General features: G+C 43.6%; 1 protein-coding gene across 1 annotated transcript in view; it reads right to left on the bottom strand.

Annotated features, from left to right (window-relative positions):
* MCM4 (minichromosome maintenance complex component 4) overlaps positions 1-15,912 on the bottom strand; it is a 34,354-nt gene extending 18,442 nt beyond the window's left edge. Inside the window, exons 1-11 of the mRNA XM_073631568.1 lie at positions 15,769-15,912; positions 14,229-14,302; positions 11,842-12,003; positions 9,682-9,845; positions 9,492-9,593; positions 9,014-9,109; positions 8,717-8,812; positions 8,466-8,604; positions 4,973-5,193; positions 3,869-3,989; positions 3,284-3,543 (exon numbers count right to left, since the gene is read on the bottom strand). Of these exons, the coding sequence (XP_073487669.1) occupies positions 3,284-3,543; positions 3,869-3,989; positions 4,973-5,193; positions 8,466-8,604; positions 8,717-8,812; positions 9,014-9,109; positions 9,492-9,593; positions 9,682-9,845; positions 11,842-12,003; positions 14,229-14,298 (1,431 nt within the window). The 5' untranslated portion in view covers positions 14,299-14,302; positions 15,769-15,912. The remainder of the gene's footprint in view (positions 1-3,283; positions 3,544-3,868; positions 3,990-4,972; positions 5,194-8,465; positions 8,605-8,716; positions 8,813-9,013; positions 9,110-9,491; positions 9,594-9,681; positions 9,846-11,841; positions 12,004-14,228; positions 14,303-15,768) is intronic.
* Positions 15,913-18,603: the final 2,691 nt, after the last annotated feature.

Below are 18,603 nucleotides of genomic sequence, written 5' to 3'. Positions count from 1 at the left end.
CTCATGCCTGAAAAAAATGATCGCACTGTTTTAACATTCACCCACTGGTGGTACATCAATGCTTATAGCAGCAGATCGAATACCGCCAGTGGGGGCGAACAAACGCTGGCAACAAATTCAGCAGTGTAAGTGTAGGACGGGGTTGCCGAGCAGTAGCCGTCAGGTATATAACTCTAACCGACCACTCTGCAGTGATATTTAGCAACTATACATACATATTACATAAACTTTTGATATAGGAGAGCACCTCAGAACAAGTATTGATCCCCCCCCCTCCTCTTACAGGACATATAAAAGTAGAAAAAAAAAAAAAAAAAAACCCCCAAAAAATCCCAGAAACCCCCCCCCCCCCCCCCGGGGGGGAGAGGGAAAGGAGTCCTGCTGGAAAAGAAGTGGACACATAGATAAGAGACCAGTGATCTGGAGCTCTGTGTGAGAAGGTCTGTCTGTTCATGTCTCAGCGGTTCAGCCTCTCTCAAGCAGTAAGTTTGGTTTTACTGTACCTGAGCTTCCCACGTAGTTGGGGGTAAAGTGTGCAGTGTCCATCGCAGCGTCATTGGAGTTGGGAGGTACTTGTATGTGTAATAAATGAGTCTCAGTTCGTGTAAAAAAAATACGAAAAAAAAAAAAAGGGGAAAATGTAACTTACGGACATCCAGATCTGTAGGATAGATAGACTATCTGGCAGGGCGGTTTCTCTCCGCTTCTAGCTGATCCAGCCAGGCCACCGCCATCGCCGGGTCCTCAAAAAAGTGCGCACGATCTTCTCCCGCCACGCGGAGACGGGCTGGAAACAGCATGGCGTACTTTAAGTTGTGGATCCTCAGTTGCCTTTTGACCTCTCCAAAGCGCGCCCGCTGCTTCTGGACCTCCGCGGAGAAGTCCGGGAACGCCATCACATGACCCGATTGAAAGGGTATGTTCCCTTTGGTTCTTGCTAGACGAAGGATAGTATCTCTGTCTCTGAAATGTAATAGTTTCGCTATGAAGGTGCGTGGTGGTGCCCCTTCAGGAGGGCGACGTGCGGGCATTCGATGAGCCCGTTCCACTACGAATGAGGTGGAGAAGGCCTCCCTGCCGTATGCAGTAGTAAGGAGCTTTTCTAGGAAGGTGGCTGGATCAGGACCCTCAGTACCCTCCGGTAATCCAATGAATCGGATATTGGATCTGCGGGATCTATTTTCGAGGTCATCTTGCTTCTGGGCCAGTTGTTGTAGCTGACGCTGCAGGTCCTCTTGCGAATGTTGTAAAGGGTATATTATGTCCTCAGCTCTGCTGATTCTGGTCTCCGCTTCCGTGACACGTTCTCGGATTTTGGTCATGTCCTGGCGGATCAGTGAGATGTCCACCTTCACCTCCTCTATCTTGGTGGTTAATGTTGATTGGCATAGGGAGATCGCCTCCAGGACCCTTGCGGTGTCTGCACGCTGAGCAGTGGAAGGTGCTGCTGAAGCGCCATCTTGCTCCTCCAGGTCCCGATCCACTCTCCAGTATCTGTCTAAGGAGGACGCCGCAGTGCTTCTCTTTGGCGGAGACATGCTGTTGTATGTTAGGCAGGAGTACACAGCGCAAATTTGGGGTAGTTTCCTGGCCGGAACGATACAGGATGGCGCTTGCAGGATATATCACTAGCGGAGCTCTGCTCGGACACGTCCGCTCACATCGCTGTCCAGGCCACGCCCCCCAGACGGCAGCTTTAGAGATATCTTTCCATGAAGCCCCCCGCTCTTTCAACCCACAATGTGGCCATGGATCTCATTGAATGGGCCTTAATTCTAGAAGGAGGGGTGCGACCTGACGCTTTATATGCCTCACAGATAGCTCCCCTAATCCACCTAGCAATAGACCTTTTAGATGCTTTGGACCCTTTCTTGGGGCCACTGAACAAAACCAACAGTTGGGAGGAACTCTTAAACCCACTGGTCTTCTCCAGATAAAGCAGAAGACACCTCTTTACGTCAAAAAGACCAAACCTTTCCTCTTCCGCATTTTTGGGAGAGGTGCATAAACTAGGAAGGACCATCTCCTGGGACCTATGAAAGTTGGAAGAAACTTTGGGTAAATAGAAAGGATCAAGGCTAATCCCTACGATGTCCTCTAGAATCCTCAGGAAGGGGTCTTTACAGAAAGACTCGAGATCAGAAATCCTTCTCCCTGACGTAATAGCCAAAAGGAAGGGCAACTTCAAAAGAAATAATTTTCAGGGAAGCCTCATGCAAAGACTCAAAAGGAGCCCTTGTTAGTGCATTTAATACCAACGACAGATCCCAGGGAGGAACATGTTTGATGATCCTGGGAGCATGTCTAGATCTGAAAGGAACCTCTTAACTAAGGGATCTTTCGCTAATCTTCTCTCTGTAAACAAAGATAGGGCAGCAATCTGCTGACACCCCCCCCTGAAAAAAAATCCAATATACAGGGAGTGGAAAAAGAATCTAAACCAGCTTTAATTGCCAGGAAATAAAAAAGTTTTCCGAACTTTCCCATAGATTCTTCTCGTGAACAACCTACGGCTTTCCAGGATAGTTTGAATAACCCTCTCTGAACACCCCTTTAACTGTAGGATGCGCTGCTCAACCTCCAGGCCGTCAAATAAAAGGTTTGAGGGTTTGGATGTAACACTGGTCCCTGATTGAGCAGATCCTTCCGAACTAGTAGGGGCCAGGGAGGATTCAGAGAGGGCCTTCAAAGAGGAGAACCAACTCCTCCTGGGCCACCAGGGGGCAATCAGAACAACTGATGCCCGGTCCTGAATAATTTTCCGCACCACTAGTTGTAAGAGGGGAAAAGGAGGGAAGGCATAAGCCAGAGTGAAGTCCCACGGGAAGGACAGAGCATCCATCCCCAATAACTGTTTCTCTCTCCAGAGAGAAGAAATCCTGCAGTTTCCCGTTGAAACTGGAGGCAAAAAAGATCCACTGTGGGGAGACCCCATCTTAGCACCACAAGAAAACAAATGTGTCGGTGCTCCTGGAGGGTCTGGAAACACAAAACAACTGAGGGTTAGAGGAAAGGGAGGGGCCATTTAAATTGTATCTGATTTGGGTTTCCTGTGGAGGGTGGAGCCAATCTCAAGTAGCTGTCCTGGAAATATATATACACATATATTTATTATCATCCCCGTAAGCTGCTTACCTCACCGGACAATTTATTGGGGGGGTTCGAAGCTCACAGAAGATGGCAGATGTTTTACATTTCGGCAGTGTTACAATTAAAAGTAAGCAACGACACAAGTAGCGCTAACTCTATGGAACCACAATGGCGAAACAGGGAGCAAACATACCTTCTTAATGTCTTCGTGTTCATAAATACTTGGTGCTAAAGCCGAGGAAAGTCTCTCATAAATGTCTGGCTTAGAAGCAAGTCCCTTCAACATCTCAATACGCTCCTCTGTGAACATTTTGTGTTCTGTGTCCTCATCAATTCCATGCAAGCGCTTGGAGTCAGTCTTCCGATAATGGATGACATCAATGTGAGTCTTGTAAACCGATTTAACATTTCTAACTCTGGGATTTACTCTAATAGGAACTGCTCTGTAAATACCTACAATGGAAAAAAAAAAAAAAAAAACCCACAAACACACATCATATACTTAGTTCTAGTTTACATAGCTACTGGAATGTTAAATATGCGTAATGTATGGTGTTGCGGCTACTTCATGGGATATAAAGTGTGTGTATATTTTTTTTAATTAGCGATCTACTTCTAGTTATATTTTTCATTTCTCAACAGGAAGTGAATTTAGAACAGAAGACCATTAAGAGTAAAAAAAAAAAAAAAAAAAAATAATACACACACAACTTAAAATGATTATCTAGAAGAGAATTAGAAAATAGCCAAGGCAGTTTGTTAGTAGATAAAAGTATACCTGTTACATTCACCCTGTCTCCAGGTTGCACCTTGTCCACTAAGTCATTGTGAGCATACAAAATAATTGTATGAGGGGTCTGCCCAGCTGGCATATCTTCAGGAGACTCTTGTAGCTTGATCTAAAATACACAAAAACAGGAGGCTTGAAAGCAGAATCAAAACCCTAATTGTATTCCAAAATCATAATGATCCAATGCATACAACTAGGCGCCAATACCGAGTTTTTATCAGGTCATATTAAAGTCGGCTACAATGTACCTAAAGAAGGCAAAAACCACAATGCAAGGCAACATTATCATTTACAGTAGCGTGCCAATGCGTAGTATATTGCCTTAAATGTATTTGGGGGTACCATACTAAAACAAATGGCACTCCAGCACACTGACACGTAATGTACATGACCCTGAGCAGCCCCAACCTGGCACAAATATATATGTATTTAGATCAGGAATAGTGATTTCACCTACTGCATACTTGCACCAGGTCAAGGGTTTAGAAGGTGAGAAAAAAACAAAAAAAGACCATGAGCAAACTATCATTTTCAGTATGAAGGACAGCAATAAAATTAAACCTAGTACAAGTTTCCCTGCTTCATCTTATAAGAAGGCAATAGCACAAATTTCAAGTGTGAATATAGATATATGGGCGGCACAGTGGTGTAGTGGGTAGCACTCTCGCCTAGCAGTAAGAAGGGTCGCTGGTTCGAATCCCGACCATGACACTACCTGCCTGGAGTTTGCATGCTCTCCCTGTGTCTGCGTGGGTTTCCTCCGGGTACTCCGGTTTCCTCCCACACTCCAAAGACATGCTGGTAGGTTAATTTGGATCCTGTCTAAATTGGCCCTAGTATGTATGAATGCGAGTTAGGGACCTTAGATTGTAAGCTCCTTGAGGGTGTAGGGACTGATGTGAATGTATAATGTATATGTAAAGCGCTGCATAAATTGACGGCGCTATATAAGTACCTAAAATAAATATATATAAAAAAGTAGATACTGTACATATACCGTCCATACGCAAGCTTTTAACATTGCCTTATGTTGGTGCAACTACAAACTTGCTACTAAAATGCAGTCTGTACCAGACTGATGGGAAAACTTACCATTTGTTTGTCTGAAAACATGGAACGATTATGTATCAGAGCCATGCTGTGTGTAGTGTTGCAGTGCTTGCACACGGATGGTTCTGAAATACGGCCACGATCTACTTCCACTCTGGTGGTAAAAGAGCAGACCTGACATTTAAAGAAAGCTTCTTGCATCTCTGGGATAATCTGAGAAGTTCTGATGACCATTCCTCCAATTGTAATGAGCTGATCAATATCTGAAAACATTATTTAAAAAAAAAAAAAGGACAGATCATAGTGCAGTCAATTGAACCATTTATGAGGTCTGATTACACAGTATAAATACAGTGCTATAAGGCTTGAAGGTTGTGTTTGAAGTTAAATGTTTAGGATTTGTGTTCATTCAGGACTAAATGTTTAACACATTTACATTCCCAGCCCTTTGATGGATTTCTAGACTCTTCAAGCCCAAATCCATGTTTCATAACACTCTAAATAGTTTGTTTGGGCCAATCTGACCCAAATGAATTATTTCCTTTAAGTCCTGAGACTGCTAGGAGTGCATATCGTACTGTATGTAGTATCAGCTGCATACATTATACTGCACTGTGTTCCAGCAACGTCTCAGGAAAACCTCCCATCTGCTACTAGCAGTGCTTCTTAGCGAGAGGAGGAAGCATTTATCAATCCAAGGCTTCCTCTTAATGCCTAAGGTAAAGATCATATCATCTACCCACCTCTCTACTTTAACCAGAGGAAACCTCATATTAAATTCAGAAAAGTACAAGATTTCCTCTGAATAGCTGAGAAGCACTTCGCCCAATTCAATTTCATTCCAGCAGACAGGTAGTCTCCCAAGATGCTGCCAGAACACAGCATTAAAAATACTGTATGCTGCTAATACTACACACATTATGATACAGCACTCACAGTGGCTGCATTACTTAGTAAATAGTTAATTTTGGCCAGCTTGCTTACAAAAACTATTCAACCTATTTGCTGATGATCTACTCATATTTGTAACCCAACCACAAATTTCTCTACCCTCCATTATGCAGGAGTTTCAGAGGTATGGAGAGGTTAGTAATTTTAAAGTTAATCTAAATAAGTCAGAAATCCTCAACATTTCACTCCCAACAGCGGTTCTACAACAGCTTACGACTTCCTTCCCTTTTAAGACAAGCTCCACATCTATCCGCTATCTAGGAATCCATATTCCAACAGTCTCATCCCAACTATTCTCCAGCAACTTCACCCCTTTACTTACCAGAACTCAAGCGGATCTGACCACATATGCCTCTAAACAGCTCTCCTGGCTGGGTAGGGTGAATGTCTTGAAGATGGATGTTCTCCCTCGATTCTTATACCTTTTCCAGACCATTCCTATCTATATCCCCACCTCGTTCTTCAAAAGGCTCCGTCAGATCTTCTCTAAATTTATATGGCAGGGACGTCGCCCCAGGATAAAACATGACACAATGATTCTCCCGAAAGTCAGGGGGGGTGCGGGGGTCCCAGATGCCTCTATATACCATAAGGCAGCGGTACTCGTGCGTATAGTGGATTGGTTCCACCACTCTTCCTCCAAACTTTGGGTTCAACTAGAGAAATATCTTAATGAGGCTGATCTTTGCGCCCTGCCATGGACCCCTATGGCTGGGCGTGGGGACGGCTTATTCTCCACTGCTCTTACTCGCCAAACTCTCCAGATTTGGGACCGCATGATCTCAGCGAGTAAATTGTCTAAAATCCAGGGCCCAATGACCCCTCTCTTCGGGACTCCGGCTTTCCCCCCAGCAGCGAACAAGTTAAGATTTGGACCCTGGAGTAGGGATAGCCATAGACGTTTAGCACAGGTCTTACGCGCTGACCCATCCTTGAGAACGGACATACCCTCTCGGACGGAATTAGGGACCTCAACAATGTGGTTACAAAGGGGTCAAATAACGTCATACATACGCACTTTCTCATCCATCTCAGAGATACTGGCCGACCCATCAGACTTTGACGAACTGCTTTTACAACCAGACCCACCAATACATGTAGTATCACTGTTGTATTCCCTACTACTGAACGAATATGCCCCTGACCTTCCAACATATACACAGAAATGGGAAGCGGAGCTGCAACACTCCATCTCCCCCACTGATTGGCAAAAAAGCTTTATCCTAACGCATAGGATTTCCCTGGCAACCAAGAACCAAGAAAAAGGGTTTAAATTATTAACGAGGTGGTACAGATGCCCAGTAGATATTAAAAAGTTTAACCCCTCTTTGACAGACGTGTGTTGGAGATGCCTGTCCTCTAGCGGGACAATGCTTCACATCTGGTGGGCTTGCCCTCCAATCTGGAAACTATGGCAAAAGGTCTTTGATCTTTACAGCAGGCTGATGGCGACATCAATCAAACCCACACCAGAGATAGCCCTATTATCTATACTCCCAGGCCCCCTCAAGTCGATTAAAAAAGATGTACTGCGCCACTTTCTGGCAGCAGTTAGGACAGTGATCCCCCGACATTGGAAAACGACAGATGTGCCTTCCTTGGGAGAATGGGTGGTTGAAGTGGACCAGATAAGAGATCTGGAGCGCCTGTTGGCGGAGGAAGTGGGAAAGGAGGAGCAGTTTACCGCCACCTGGACCTCATGGTCCATGTTTCGCTATTCTGATGAGTTTTCCCTTTGGGTCAGAGATACCCCACCCTTACCCGCCGATTAGCCATGCTGGAGTGCCTGGTGCCTCAGGTACCATCCCACACTTCTACTCACGTTCTTATTTCTGACTTTTTCTGTCTCCTCTTTGTTAAGTACTGAACCGACCACTCACATATATAGTTAAAGATCATATCTTTGGACTAGCTAAATGACTTGATTATCTATAATAGGTGAATAAAAGACTTCTACAGCAGTCTAATTCGTTGAGAGGGAACCCTCAGATAACACCAACCCGCGAAACTACAAGGTTCATTATATGTTGGCCCCCACCCGTATATTATTCCTCTCTTAGAATAAAGATTTCAATATACAATATGATATACCAGTAGTTCACCGAAAGCTGTATGTTAAAATGATCACTCCTGTTTATACATGGGTAAAGTACACCTCACTATTCTATGTATACTATATGTGTTGCCAAACTGTAAAGAATGGTATTTTTCTGTTATATTCTTTGTGTTCTTACTTTTGAAAATAAACTAAGATTGAAAACAAAAACTATTCAAGTGAAAGAAAACATTGGACTTGGGCTTTAACTGCTCTGTTGAAAGCCTGTTTAGCAGCGAGTGTTTATGTGACCTAAATCAGTGGACTGAGATATTCCCCCTAGTAGTACAGGCAGGGCAAAATAGAGAGACACTTCTGTTTTCTGTGTAGCAAGTCCACAATGCTCCTTGAACTCATCAAAAGCTTATATGTAAAATAAACAACGAATAAAAATTTAGTAAACATTCTAAAATTAAAAAAAAAAAAAAAAAAAAAAAAAACAGAACAAGTTTTACTGTAATTTCATTTTATGGATTAAAGTCTTCTTACCTTCTGGGTTAAGACTTCTCATGTTCCGGGTTTTAAGAGCATTATAAGGCCTAACTTGAATCTGATGCTCCAGAATAGAATCGGGGTAGCGCTCAAAAAAAAGCTGATTGACTGCCATGTCAAAAGTTGGAATAACTTCCTGTTGAGGGGGGAGAAAGTGTTAAGATTCCTCTTTTGAAATCCCTACTGCAATACAGTCGTAGTCTGGCATAAAAAGCAAGTTAAATTCTATGAGAAAAGGTCATTATTACCTGTGGATAGCAGACCAGCTGCCTGTACAGATCTTGGTCAAATGTCCGAAGATGGTCACAGTCGACATTCAAAAATGGCTCACCAACCACATTGATCTAAGTATTAAAATATATATATATCAAAATGTATTCAGCCAAGAAACTGATAACTCCTAGGTGAACAGCCTGCTTAAATGATAAAAGCATAATAGAGTCTGCTACCAACAGCAATATTCTCTTCAACACACTGAAAGTTACATGGATCTATGTAGTTTTCCTATGTTCATAACTAAGCATTCGGTATAAATCATACCATACCTCTTCCAATCGCTGCATGTAAATGGGTTCATTCAAATCCAAGCCAACATTATCCTCCTCTTTGGCCGAGGGATCAATAAAACGCTGTATGAACCGCTAAAAAAAGATTACAAACAAATCAGGATTCTACACATTAGAAAACGCTGTACTTACAAATAAATCACTCCATGACACTAATGGCACTTTAGCCAAAGCACAGTTAACCCACGGTTTTCATGCGGTTAGCAGCACTTCCCTTAGACTTCAATTATGTGACATGGTTTTGGTGCGCCTACAAAAAGCACACCAAACCATAGGACATAAACTGAAGTCTATAGGAAAGTACCGCTAACATGAAAACTGCAGGTTATCTGAGCTCTGCCCAAAGTGCAGCGGGGCAGTGTGAAGAACCCTAAGCAATCATCCTTAAGTCTAGCAGACACTATACTGTTTCCTATACCACTTCCACTTTACAAATGGATCAAAAATATGCTCTTACCTGAAATTTCTCTCTGCAGGTGATAACATTGACATCTGTACCCCAAATAACCAACTTCTGCTCCATAGATTGTTCACTTGTAATCAGTTCTTCAGCAGCAGGCTGCAGGAACAACATTTTGAATGAACGCAACTACAGAAATAATCACTAAAATATAGTCAAAACAACAGCCAAAGTCAACCCCTCTCACCTGGTCAGAAAGTAAATCCACTTGCTTAAGTTTTCTAGCTGACCCCAAATCAGGCCTTTGTCTGGCAGGAGTACCTCGGATGCCACTCCTTGGTGTACCTTCCACTCTAGAACTTGGGGTCCCATATGTCAGGGGAGAGCTCAAGTCAAGTTCACTCTGGAGTGCTGCAAAATACAAACATTCCATGTTAACCAAAAGACAAAACGCACAGCACGCCATTTGTCATCTTCTGAAATATAAGGGAGCTGTCTATAAAAGCAGCTTTAAAATGGAACTAGAAATTCAGGAGCTGCTATAGACATGTTACTTTAAACTTATCTGTAGCATACTTTTTTTTTTAAACCTCTTGCCGACCAGCCGCCGTCATACTGCGGCAGGCTGGCACGGCTGCACAAACAGTCATTGGTGTACGTCGGCTGCTTTAAGAGCTATAGGGGGCACGCAATGACCGCCGGCGACCTGCGAGCCAGAACAGGGATCTGTCAATGTAAACAGACAGATCCCCGTTCTGTCAGGGAAGTAGAGAGATCTGCTGGTCCTAGTGGTCAGAAACAACGATCTCTCTACTCCGTCAGTCCACTCCCCCACAGTGTTAGAAACACCTCCCTAGGGAACGCTTAACCCCTTGATTGCCCCCTGGTGTTAGCCCCTTCCCTTCAAGTGACATTTATACAGTAATCAGTGGACATTTATAGCACCGATTGCTGTATAAATGTCATTGGTCCAAAGAAAAAGTCAAAAGTGTCCGATCTGTCCACCACAATCCCGCTGATCACCGCCATTACTATATATAAAAAAATAAAAATGCCATAAATATATCCCCCATTTTGTAGACACTATAACTTTTGCGCAAACCAATATACATGTATTGCGATTTTTTAACAAATATATGTAGAATACATATTGGCCTAAACAGATAAAAAATGTAAACAGATTTCTTTTAGGGGATATTTACTACAGTAAAGTTTTTTTTCTAAACTGTCGCACTTTTTATAGTTTAGAGCATAAAAAATAAATAAAAACTACAGAGGTGATCAAATACCATCAAAAGAAAGCTCTATCTGTGGGAAAAAAACAAAAACAAATTGTGTACAACGTTGCATGACCGTACAATTGTCAGTTAAAACAACGCAGTGCCATATCGCAAAAAACTGACCTGGCCAGGAAGTGGGTAAATCATCCTTCAGGGGCTGAAGTGGTTAAAACAGTAAATTTGACATTCAAACATTCAGTACGGGTAGATTTTCTTGGTGCATATGATTTAAAAGACAGTTGATTCGCCATCAGTGAGTGTTTGATTAAAGTTACATCCACTGCTTTATACATAGACACTCCAAGTATTAGGCTACATTTGCACAGGCAACTAGTGTGAAAGACAGCAGCAGGAATCTGTCAATTCCTGCTACCTGTGGCTGTCAACCAGCGATCACCGCAGGTAATCTCTGGCTGGGTACATTTGCGTGTGCGAATGTAGCTTTACATACAGCTTTCTACCCATATACACTACACCAGTGATGGTGAACCTTGGCACCCCAGATATTTTTGAACTACATATCCCATGATGCTCATGCACTCTGTAGTATAGTGAAGCATCATGAAAAATGAAGTTCCAAAATATCTAGGGTGCCAAGGTTCGCATTTACTGCACTACAGTTTTTCCCAAACAGTCCAATCGATTCCTTATTAAGAGAACGACAAGATCACCTTTACAAAAAAAAAGTGATAGATGCACTTTTTATAGCAGAAAATAAAGTGCATAAACAGATCGCGGGAGCAATGCCAGGCTGCTGCAGACCGTCTGTATCTGGCTGCCCGTACCTACTGATATGGGCAGGCAGTTACTGAATGACAAAGCTCAATGAACTACATAGAGCTCTCATCAGCACCCTGATAGTTCATTGAGAACTACAAGCCAAAGGGTGATGGTAGTTGTAGTTCATTGATTCAGGGTGATCTTTTTGAATAGTGACAGTGGGTGTGGAGAGAAGTGACTGCTGTCACAAGGATGGGGAGGTGGAGGGATCGGGGGCAGATGCTGAACATTTTACACTGTAAATATGGGTGTAAGATGTACATAAAGGTGAACTTACCTTTTAACAAAGTGAATCAAAAATCACAATTAAAACTTATTAAAAGTCGGATTATTTTTTTTTTTCACACCTGAATGCCGAGAGGGTGCAGGGCTGGAGAATAGCAGCTCTTGTCCACTGGGGCTCTGTAGATCACCGGGTGAAGTTGGCATGGGTAGCAGCTCACCAATGGAGGTAGAATCCTCTGTCCTACGTTTCTGAGATGGTGGAGAGCTAACCTCCTCACTCCGAGCTGGTACAGGGGAAAAAGAAAGTTAGCAACATAAAAAAAAAAAATAAAAAATCCCATCTAAACAAGCATTTTATTTCTAGATCTGCTCACTCTTTCTGCAATTAAGTTTAGGGATAAAAAGAAAGCACTGCTGGAGTCGCAACCAGCTTCAAGGTAAAACTCCTTACTCTCCAACACTGAGCTCTGCCATACAGAAGATTACAAGAAGCTGATAAAAAAAAAAAAAAGTCAGGAACTTCTAGCTTGCTTTTAAAATACATTTAACCTTACATGTAAGCTGGTATTTCAGCCAAAGACTTACATTAACACAGACTGCATGTACACAGGCTTTCCAGCTTCTGGGAGAGAGCTGGAGGTCATGTCTGCATGGGATTTTTCACCCCCCTCCTTCCTGTTTTCACTGACTGAGTAATGTAAGCTGACACACAGACCTGTGCATTCAGCAGCCTCTCTTGTGCCCCTATTGGCCGGAAGAAAACCAATTAAAGGCACAGTTACAACAGCCAATGGGAGAGACTGAACTGCAGGGAGAGCTGCAGTGGATTCTGGGACATGTAGTTCCCACACAAAACTGCCCCATAGACTGGTATACAGAGAGAAATACAAATCCCAGCAGGCTTTGCTGACAGGAAAGCAAAAGACTCCATTTTGTGTCCTAAGGTATAAGTCAGTGGATGAGGCAGTGAGAGAAACAGACGTGATCTGAAGGGCTGCCGTTACCCACTGAGGGGGATCAATCCTGCCACAGCTCCAGAGGTCGGTGTGCTGATCCTGCCACAGCTCCAGGAGTTAACCGGCGACGGACATCCAGCCCGAAAGGGATTCCGGCTATATCTCCAGGTGTTCCTGAGGGTGTGGGACGATCCGGTTATAAGGTGGCCAGTCGGGCCTTTCGGGGAACTGGTCGCAGGATGGGTGAGCGGGCGTTTGCTCATCTTTAAAGACACAGTAAGTCAAGCAACATTGCCTCATCAATGCCCACATTTGTAGGAATACTTGCACCAGTGGCGGTGCGTCCATAAGGGCGCAGCCCCCTCTATGACCAATGGATAGATTCATGCATGGGTGAGCATCAGTTCCTGCGGTTGGGAACTACATCAAGGCATGTTCCAGGAGGTGGTGCTAAGATGGGGTCTTCCCACAGTGGATCTTTTTGTCTCCAGTCTCAACAGAAAATTACTGGCGTTTCTCTCTAGAGAGAGAGAGAGACAGACACACAGTCTTTGGGGACGGATGCTCTATCCTTCCCGTGGTATTTCACTCTGGCTTACGCCTTCCCTCCTTTTCCCCCCCTAGTGGTTCGGAAAATTATTCAGGACAGGGCAGAAGTGGTTCTGATTGCCCCCTGGTGGCCCAGGAGGAGTTGGTTCTCCTCTTTGAAGGCCCTCCCTGTGAATCCTCCCTGGCCCCTACCAGTTAAGAATCTGCTCCATCAGGGACCGGTGTTGCATCCAAACCCTCAGACCTTCCAATTGATGGCCTGGAGGCTGAGCGGCGCATCCTACAGTTAAGGGGGTGTTCAGAGAAGAAGAAGATTATTTAAACTATCCTGGACAGTCGTAAGTTGGTCAAGAGAAGAATCTACGGAAAAGTTTGGAAAACGTATTTCCTGGCAAAGGAAAACTGGTTTAGATTCTTTTTCCACTTCCTGTATTTTGGATTTTTTGCAGGGGGGGAGTGGAAAAGGGCCTCTCTGTCAGCACCCTTAGGGTTCAAGAGTGCTGCCCTATCTCTGTTTACAGAGGGAGTCCAAGGGAACCATCCAGCTAGAGGCAAGTAAGGAGGATCAGTCTCATGGCAGAAAAAAAGAAAAGATTTTCATGTGAGGACCTCTGGTCTCCCAGGACAGTCCTGAGAGATTCTGGCTCCCACCGAAGGTGTTCCTACCGGTTGGGGAAAACACAAAACCGAAGAAAGCAGGGTGGAGGCCTCCTATTAAAGCTTTGGATGAAGAAGCCAGGATCTCTCAGGTGCTGTCCCGAAAGAAGTTTTCGAAAAACTGTTTTGGCACTTCTAGATTTCACTTGACATTACACAGCCTGCTCTGTGCAGACAAATCCCTATGGAAATCCCCCCCACCCATTTTGATGAAAAATAGACAGTCTTACCATATGAATGAATGCAGAGCAAAGACAGGAGAACTTCAACTAAGAGGCTAAGCATTTGCTTGATATCCATTAGATATAAAGTAATTTTAGCAATAAAGCAATCATAGGATTACTTACGAGTTGGGGGATTGCTGCCACGGCCCCGTTTGTTCCTTCTGCGGCTTGGTGTGGATGTTGGAGAAGACATGATGCTGCAAAACAATTTGAGATATTAGGCACTTAAGACCTAATTCTAGTAAGCAATTCAACTGTTAAAGGCCATCCACTACCATTCTCCTTCTAAAGTTTGCATAGGTCACATATAAAAAAAAAAAAAAAAAACAGGTTTCCTGTCAGACGACACTGTGCCATGTAATTAGAGCTGGATAAATCTCAGGACTGGGTGAACAAAATTGCAAATTCTTTGGCAAGTATAGCGAGTCCAATGCGTGTACTTCAGCTGTGCACTTAGCTGTTTGCCTGGAGTTTAGCTTTAAACTTTACAAAGAAACCTGTAAAGGGATAATTTGCCTACCCATTTTTGTTTGCTGTATCCTGGGCAGTATAGGAGACCTTTAGGCCCCTTTCATACGAGCGGCCTGCTAAGATACGCCTGTCCATTTTTCAGGCAGATCCGACCAGCCACCCATTGACTTCTATGGGCAGGCGGTTGTCAGTGATTTGTCTGCTGACACCCGCCTGCCATCCAATCCAACAAGACCTGCTCAAAACAGACAGATGGCGATACGTTCGCCATCCATCCAGTGAATCAGATGAAAACGGACAGGCTGTGGGGCTCTGACAGGTCCGTCCTGCACAGTGACCAGAGATGGATCCATCATCTGCCTGCGCAGCGGGGGATCAATGGCCTAACAATTGGCATAGAAAGCTACTTTGTATTAGGATGAAAAATGTTCTGGTGACACCTGCCAATCTGCTATTAGTACAAGCAGTAATGGCCGGTTCCCACAAGAATTTAGGTGTTTCCAGTTTTGCAAAACACATGAAACAGCGGAAAAATAGTGCAAGCACTGCTTTTTCAGAACGCACTTCACCAAACCACATAGGTACGATGCCAAGTGGTGCCCGGAAATGCACTGCGTCTACGCTATTCAGCTCTGGAAATCCTTCCTAAACCAGAAGGCATTCACATGTTTTATTCCATCACATAAACCAAAATAAGAGGATTATTCCTCACTCTGGGACAGTAGGCAGAGTCAACTTTATTATTGCTTAGTTATTTTACAACCTACTAACCAAATGCTATATAATAAAATATTTTTGTTCTTTTATTTAATTTTACTTTATTGAAGCTCCATAAAATGACATCCCATACAAGTCTAGGCACTGTGACATACAGCACAGAGTGAAGGAGGAATGCCTGGAACAATGTGATCTGTAGGGCTTTCTATAGGTACATTAGGCTGACAATGATCTGGGGAATTATGAAGTAAAATTAAGTAACCCGCCATTGCACTGCACACACATGGGGAATACCCATAGAAGGCCATGCTTAGCGAAGTACACTGTCTGCAGATGTGAAGGAGCCCAATCACCCAGAGGAGGACACACGGATCCGCCGTTTATCTCTGCACTACAACAGCTGGAGAGCCACAAGAGATCACACACAGCGAGGGGAGAGCACAACCACCCCACTGGACTGTCGGAGGACACTGACCTGATATGCGGGTGTTATACTTCCAGCAGCAGCAGCAGCAGTCACAAAGCCCGATCACCCAGCTCCTGACTCTTCTCCCGCCAAGAGAATTCGCGCCACTCGGAACGTCACGTGACCAGTTTCGCGGGTTTTTGGTGCACATACAGATAGAATAAGGGATAGTCCAACCGGAATAAGGGGGAGTAGGTTGTCAAAAATAGGTAATTGTAATACAGTAGCTCTGTAGAAATTAGTGACACGTGTGAGCTGCAGTAATGACTATGGTAAACTAGATGTCGTTGTCTTTCTTTTTTTTTTGCGATGTCATTTCTTACGTATGGCATTTTCCGAACGTCAGATACACCCCTTTCTTGCGTGTGGTATAGTCCTCACTCTTTCCGGAAATTGGAGAACAGTGAATTGTGGGCGTGTTCTGTATTTGTAGTGGGCGTGCTCCGTGTTTGTAGTGGGCGTGCTCCGTGTTTGTAGTGGGCGGGGATTAAAGTGTTGTGCGTGTCTGGCTGGGATGGGTGCTTCGTCCTACACAGGGAATCAGTCAGGCGGCTCACTGTACACCCAGCCACAGACATATAGGGGTTGATTTACTAAAGGCAAATCCACTCTGCACTACAAGTGCACTTGGAAGTGCCGTCACTGTAAATCTGAGGGTAAGATCTGAAATGAGGGGAAGGTCTGCTGATTTTATTATCCAATCATGTACAAGCAAAGATGCTGTTTTTTATATCTTTGCATGTCTCCCTCAGATCTACAGCAACTGCACTTCCAAGTGCAGTTGTAGTGCGAAGTGGATTTGCCTTTAATAAATAAACCCCCCAGTGTTTTTATATATGTTATTATGACTCTTATTAGAGTGAACGTATCCCAAAAATGTACATCTTATGCATCATTTATTCACCTTTTTTACTGTAAAAAAAACCTTATTAAAAAAGGTTTAAAGTTACATAGACCCTCCCTCCTAGATTGTAAGCTCTAGCGAGCAGGGCCCTCTGATTCCTCCTGTACCAAATTATAATGTAACTGTTGATAGGGTTGAAATAATGACTTAGAGTTCCACTTTTTATTGTGTACGTATCAATTGTTCTATTTAAATTGTTTGTGCTTTTTTTCTTACCTGTGTACATATCAATTGTTCTATTTAAATTTTTGTGCTTTTCTCTTCTGTGTACGTATCAATCTGTATCTAGATGGAATAATCATTACATGTTCGCTGATAAGAAACTCTTTGTTCCCTAACCTCATTTGGTAATGCCGATAAGATTACTGCTTGTAGAGCTGCCTATAAAAGGCCTTTGAAAGAAGTAAAGGGAGCAGTCCTTTATGCTCAGAAACTGATTCACAGATTTCTGACTCTGTGTCTTAATTCCTATAGAAGCAATAATTTGACAAAGCAATATAAACTTAAAGCAACTTGTTTAAGAGTTGCCCCTAACATTTTGGCGCCCGAACGAGGGACTCACCGATGATACTACAAGAGGTGGACGAACGCGGCTGACGGAACAAAAAGGAATAGGCATTCCGGGAACCACAGATCAAAAACCTGGCCAGGTAAGAAAAAGCTTTATTTTTCTTATATTCTGTGCTCCCCTGATTTGTGCCTATCCGTTCTGTCAGTTACGGTTCTCCTGGTTTTAAAACACCAGCCTCTGTAGTGGTGAGTCTAGAATTACTGCATATTTTGGTTTATATTGCTGGAATTATTTGTTTGTTTGTTTGTCTGTCTGTCTTGTTGAGAAAGTGAATGAGCCTTGCCAAGGTTGGTATGAATTGAAAGAATATCATCCCAATGAGCAACGGAATGCGCCCTTCCGGGGGGTCTGACGCTTAAGTTTGATATTCAATTTAGTTCATAAACCATAGACGGTTTGAGAGTATAAGCCCTGTCTGCTCCATAAAGCAGGGATAAGAGTGCATGAGAGGGATCCCAGATACGGAGAGGGAATAAGGTCTCCATAAAGTCCGGAGATCTAGTCGGATACCTGGCCACTTAAAGGAATGCTTGTATATGTTGTAGCCGCATTTTTGTATATGTTGTAGCCGCATTCTGGTTTGTTATTGGGCTAGCATATAAAGTAATTATTTGTTATTGGGCTAGCATATAAAGTAATTCGATTTCAGAAATCTCATTCCGGAGAGGTTTTTAGTATTCTAGCAACGTAGGAGGAAGGCAACGAGGAACTAGTGTAACTTAGCTAAGTGTTTTATATTGTACACTAAGTGTCCCACACGCTACCTAGGCAGGACTGTTAGAATGGGCCAGAGGAACACAAAACCCCGTCAGGGAATTGTGGCGCACTATACGGTGCCACAGATAATTAAGAACATTTATGGGAAAACCGAAGCACAGGACTTAAAGGATGTCCTTCGTAAATTTAAAGTGAAAGGAGCAGCGGGCTTAGACCCGGATGTATGGAGTGAAATAAAAAGGGACAGACAAGGAGAGGTGTTAGAGAAGCAATGGATGCGTCAGGTTCAATGCTTAATTAAGGTCTCAAATAGAGCGAAAGAAGAGGGGTGGAAATATAATCCAGATTGTGATGGTTGGGATATGAAAGATAGAAGAACAAAAAATGTCGAGGCTCCCAGCTCAGCCATCCCACCCCCATACACTGACGTAGAACGCAAACCACACAAGATATATCCTGTACTTGAGGGGAGAGGATGGGTTTGTCAGGTTTGTGGAGCACAAAACCCAGAATGGGCAGTAGAATGTGTGCATTGTGGGGCACAAAAACCTCATCCAGAAACTGTAGCTCCCGTACGCACTGATACACGCATTGTTCAGGTAAACAATCCAGAATTTGGACAAGCAGCCCATCCAAATGCCCCGCCTACTGT

The sequence above is a fragment of the Aquarana catesbeiana genome, linkage group LG05, assembly GCF_042186555.1.
Source record: "Aquarana catesbeiana isolate 2022-GZ linkage group LG05, ASM4218655v1, whole genome shotgun sequence".
Lineage (NCBI taxonomy): Eukaryota > Metazoa > Chordata > Amphibia > Anura > Ranidae > Aquarana > Aquarana catesbeiana.
Note: the sequence above shows the minus strand (reverse complement) of the source record. Positions and strands in the feature narration are given on the sequence as shown.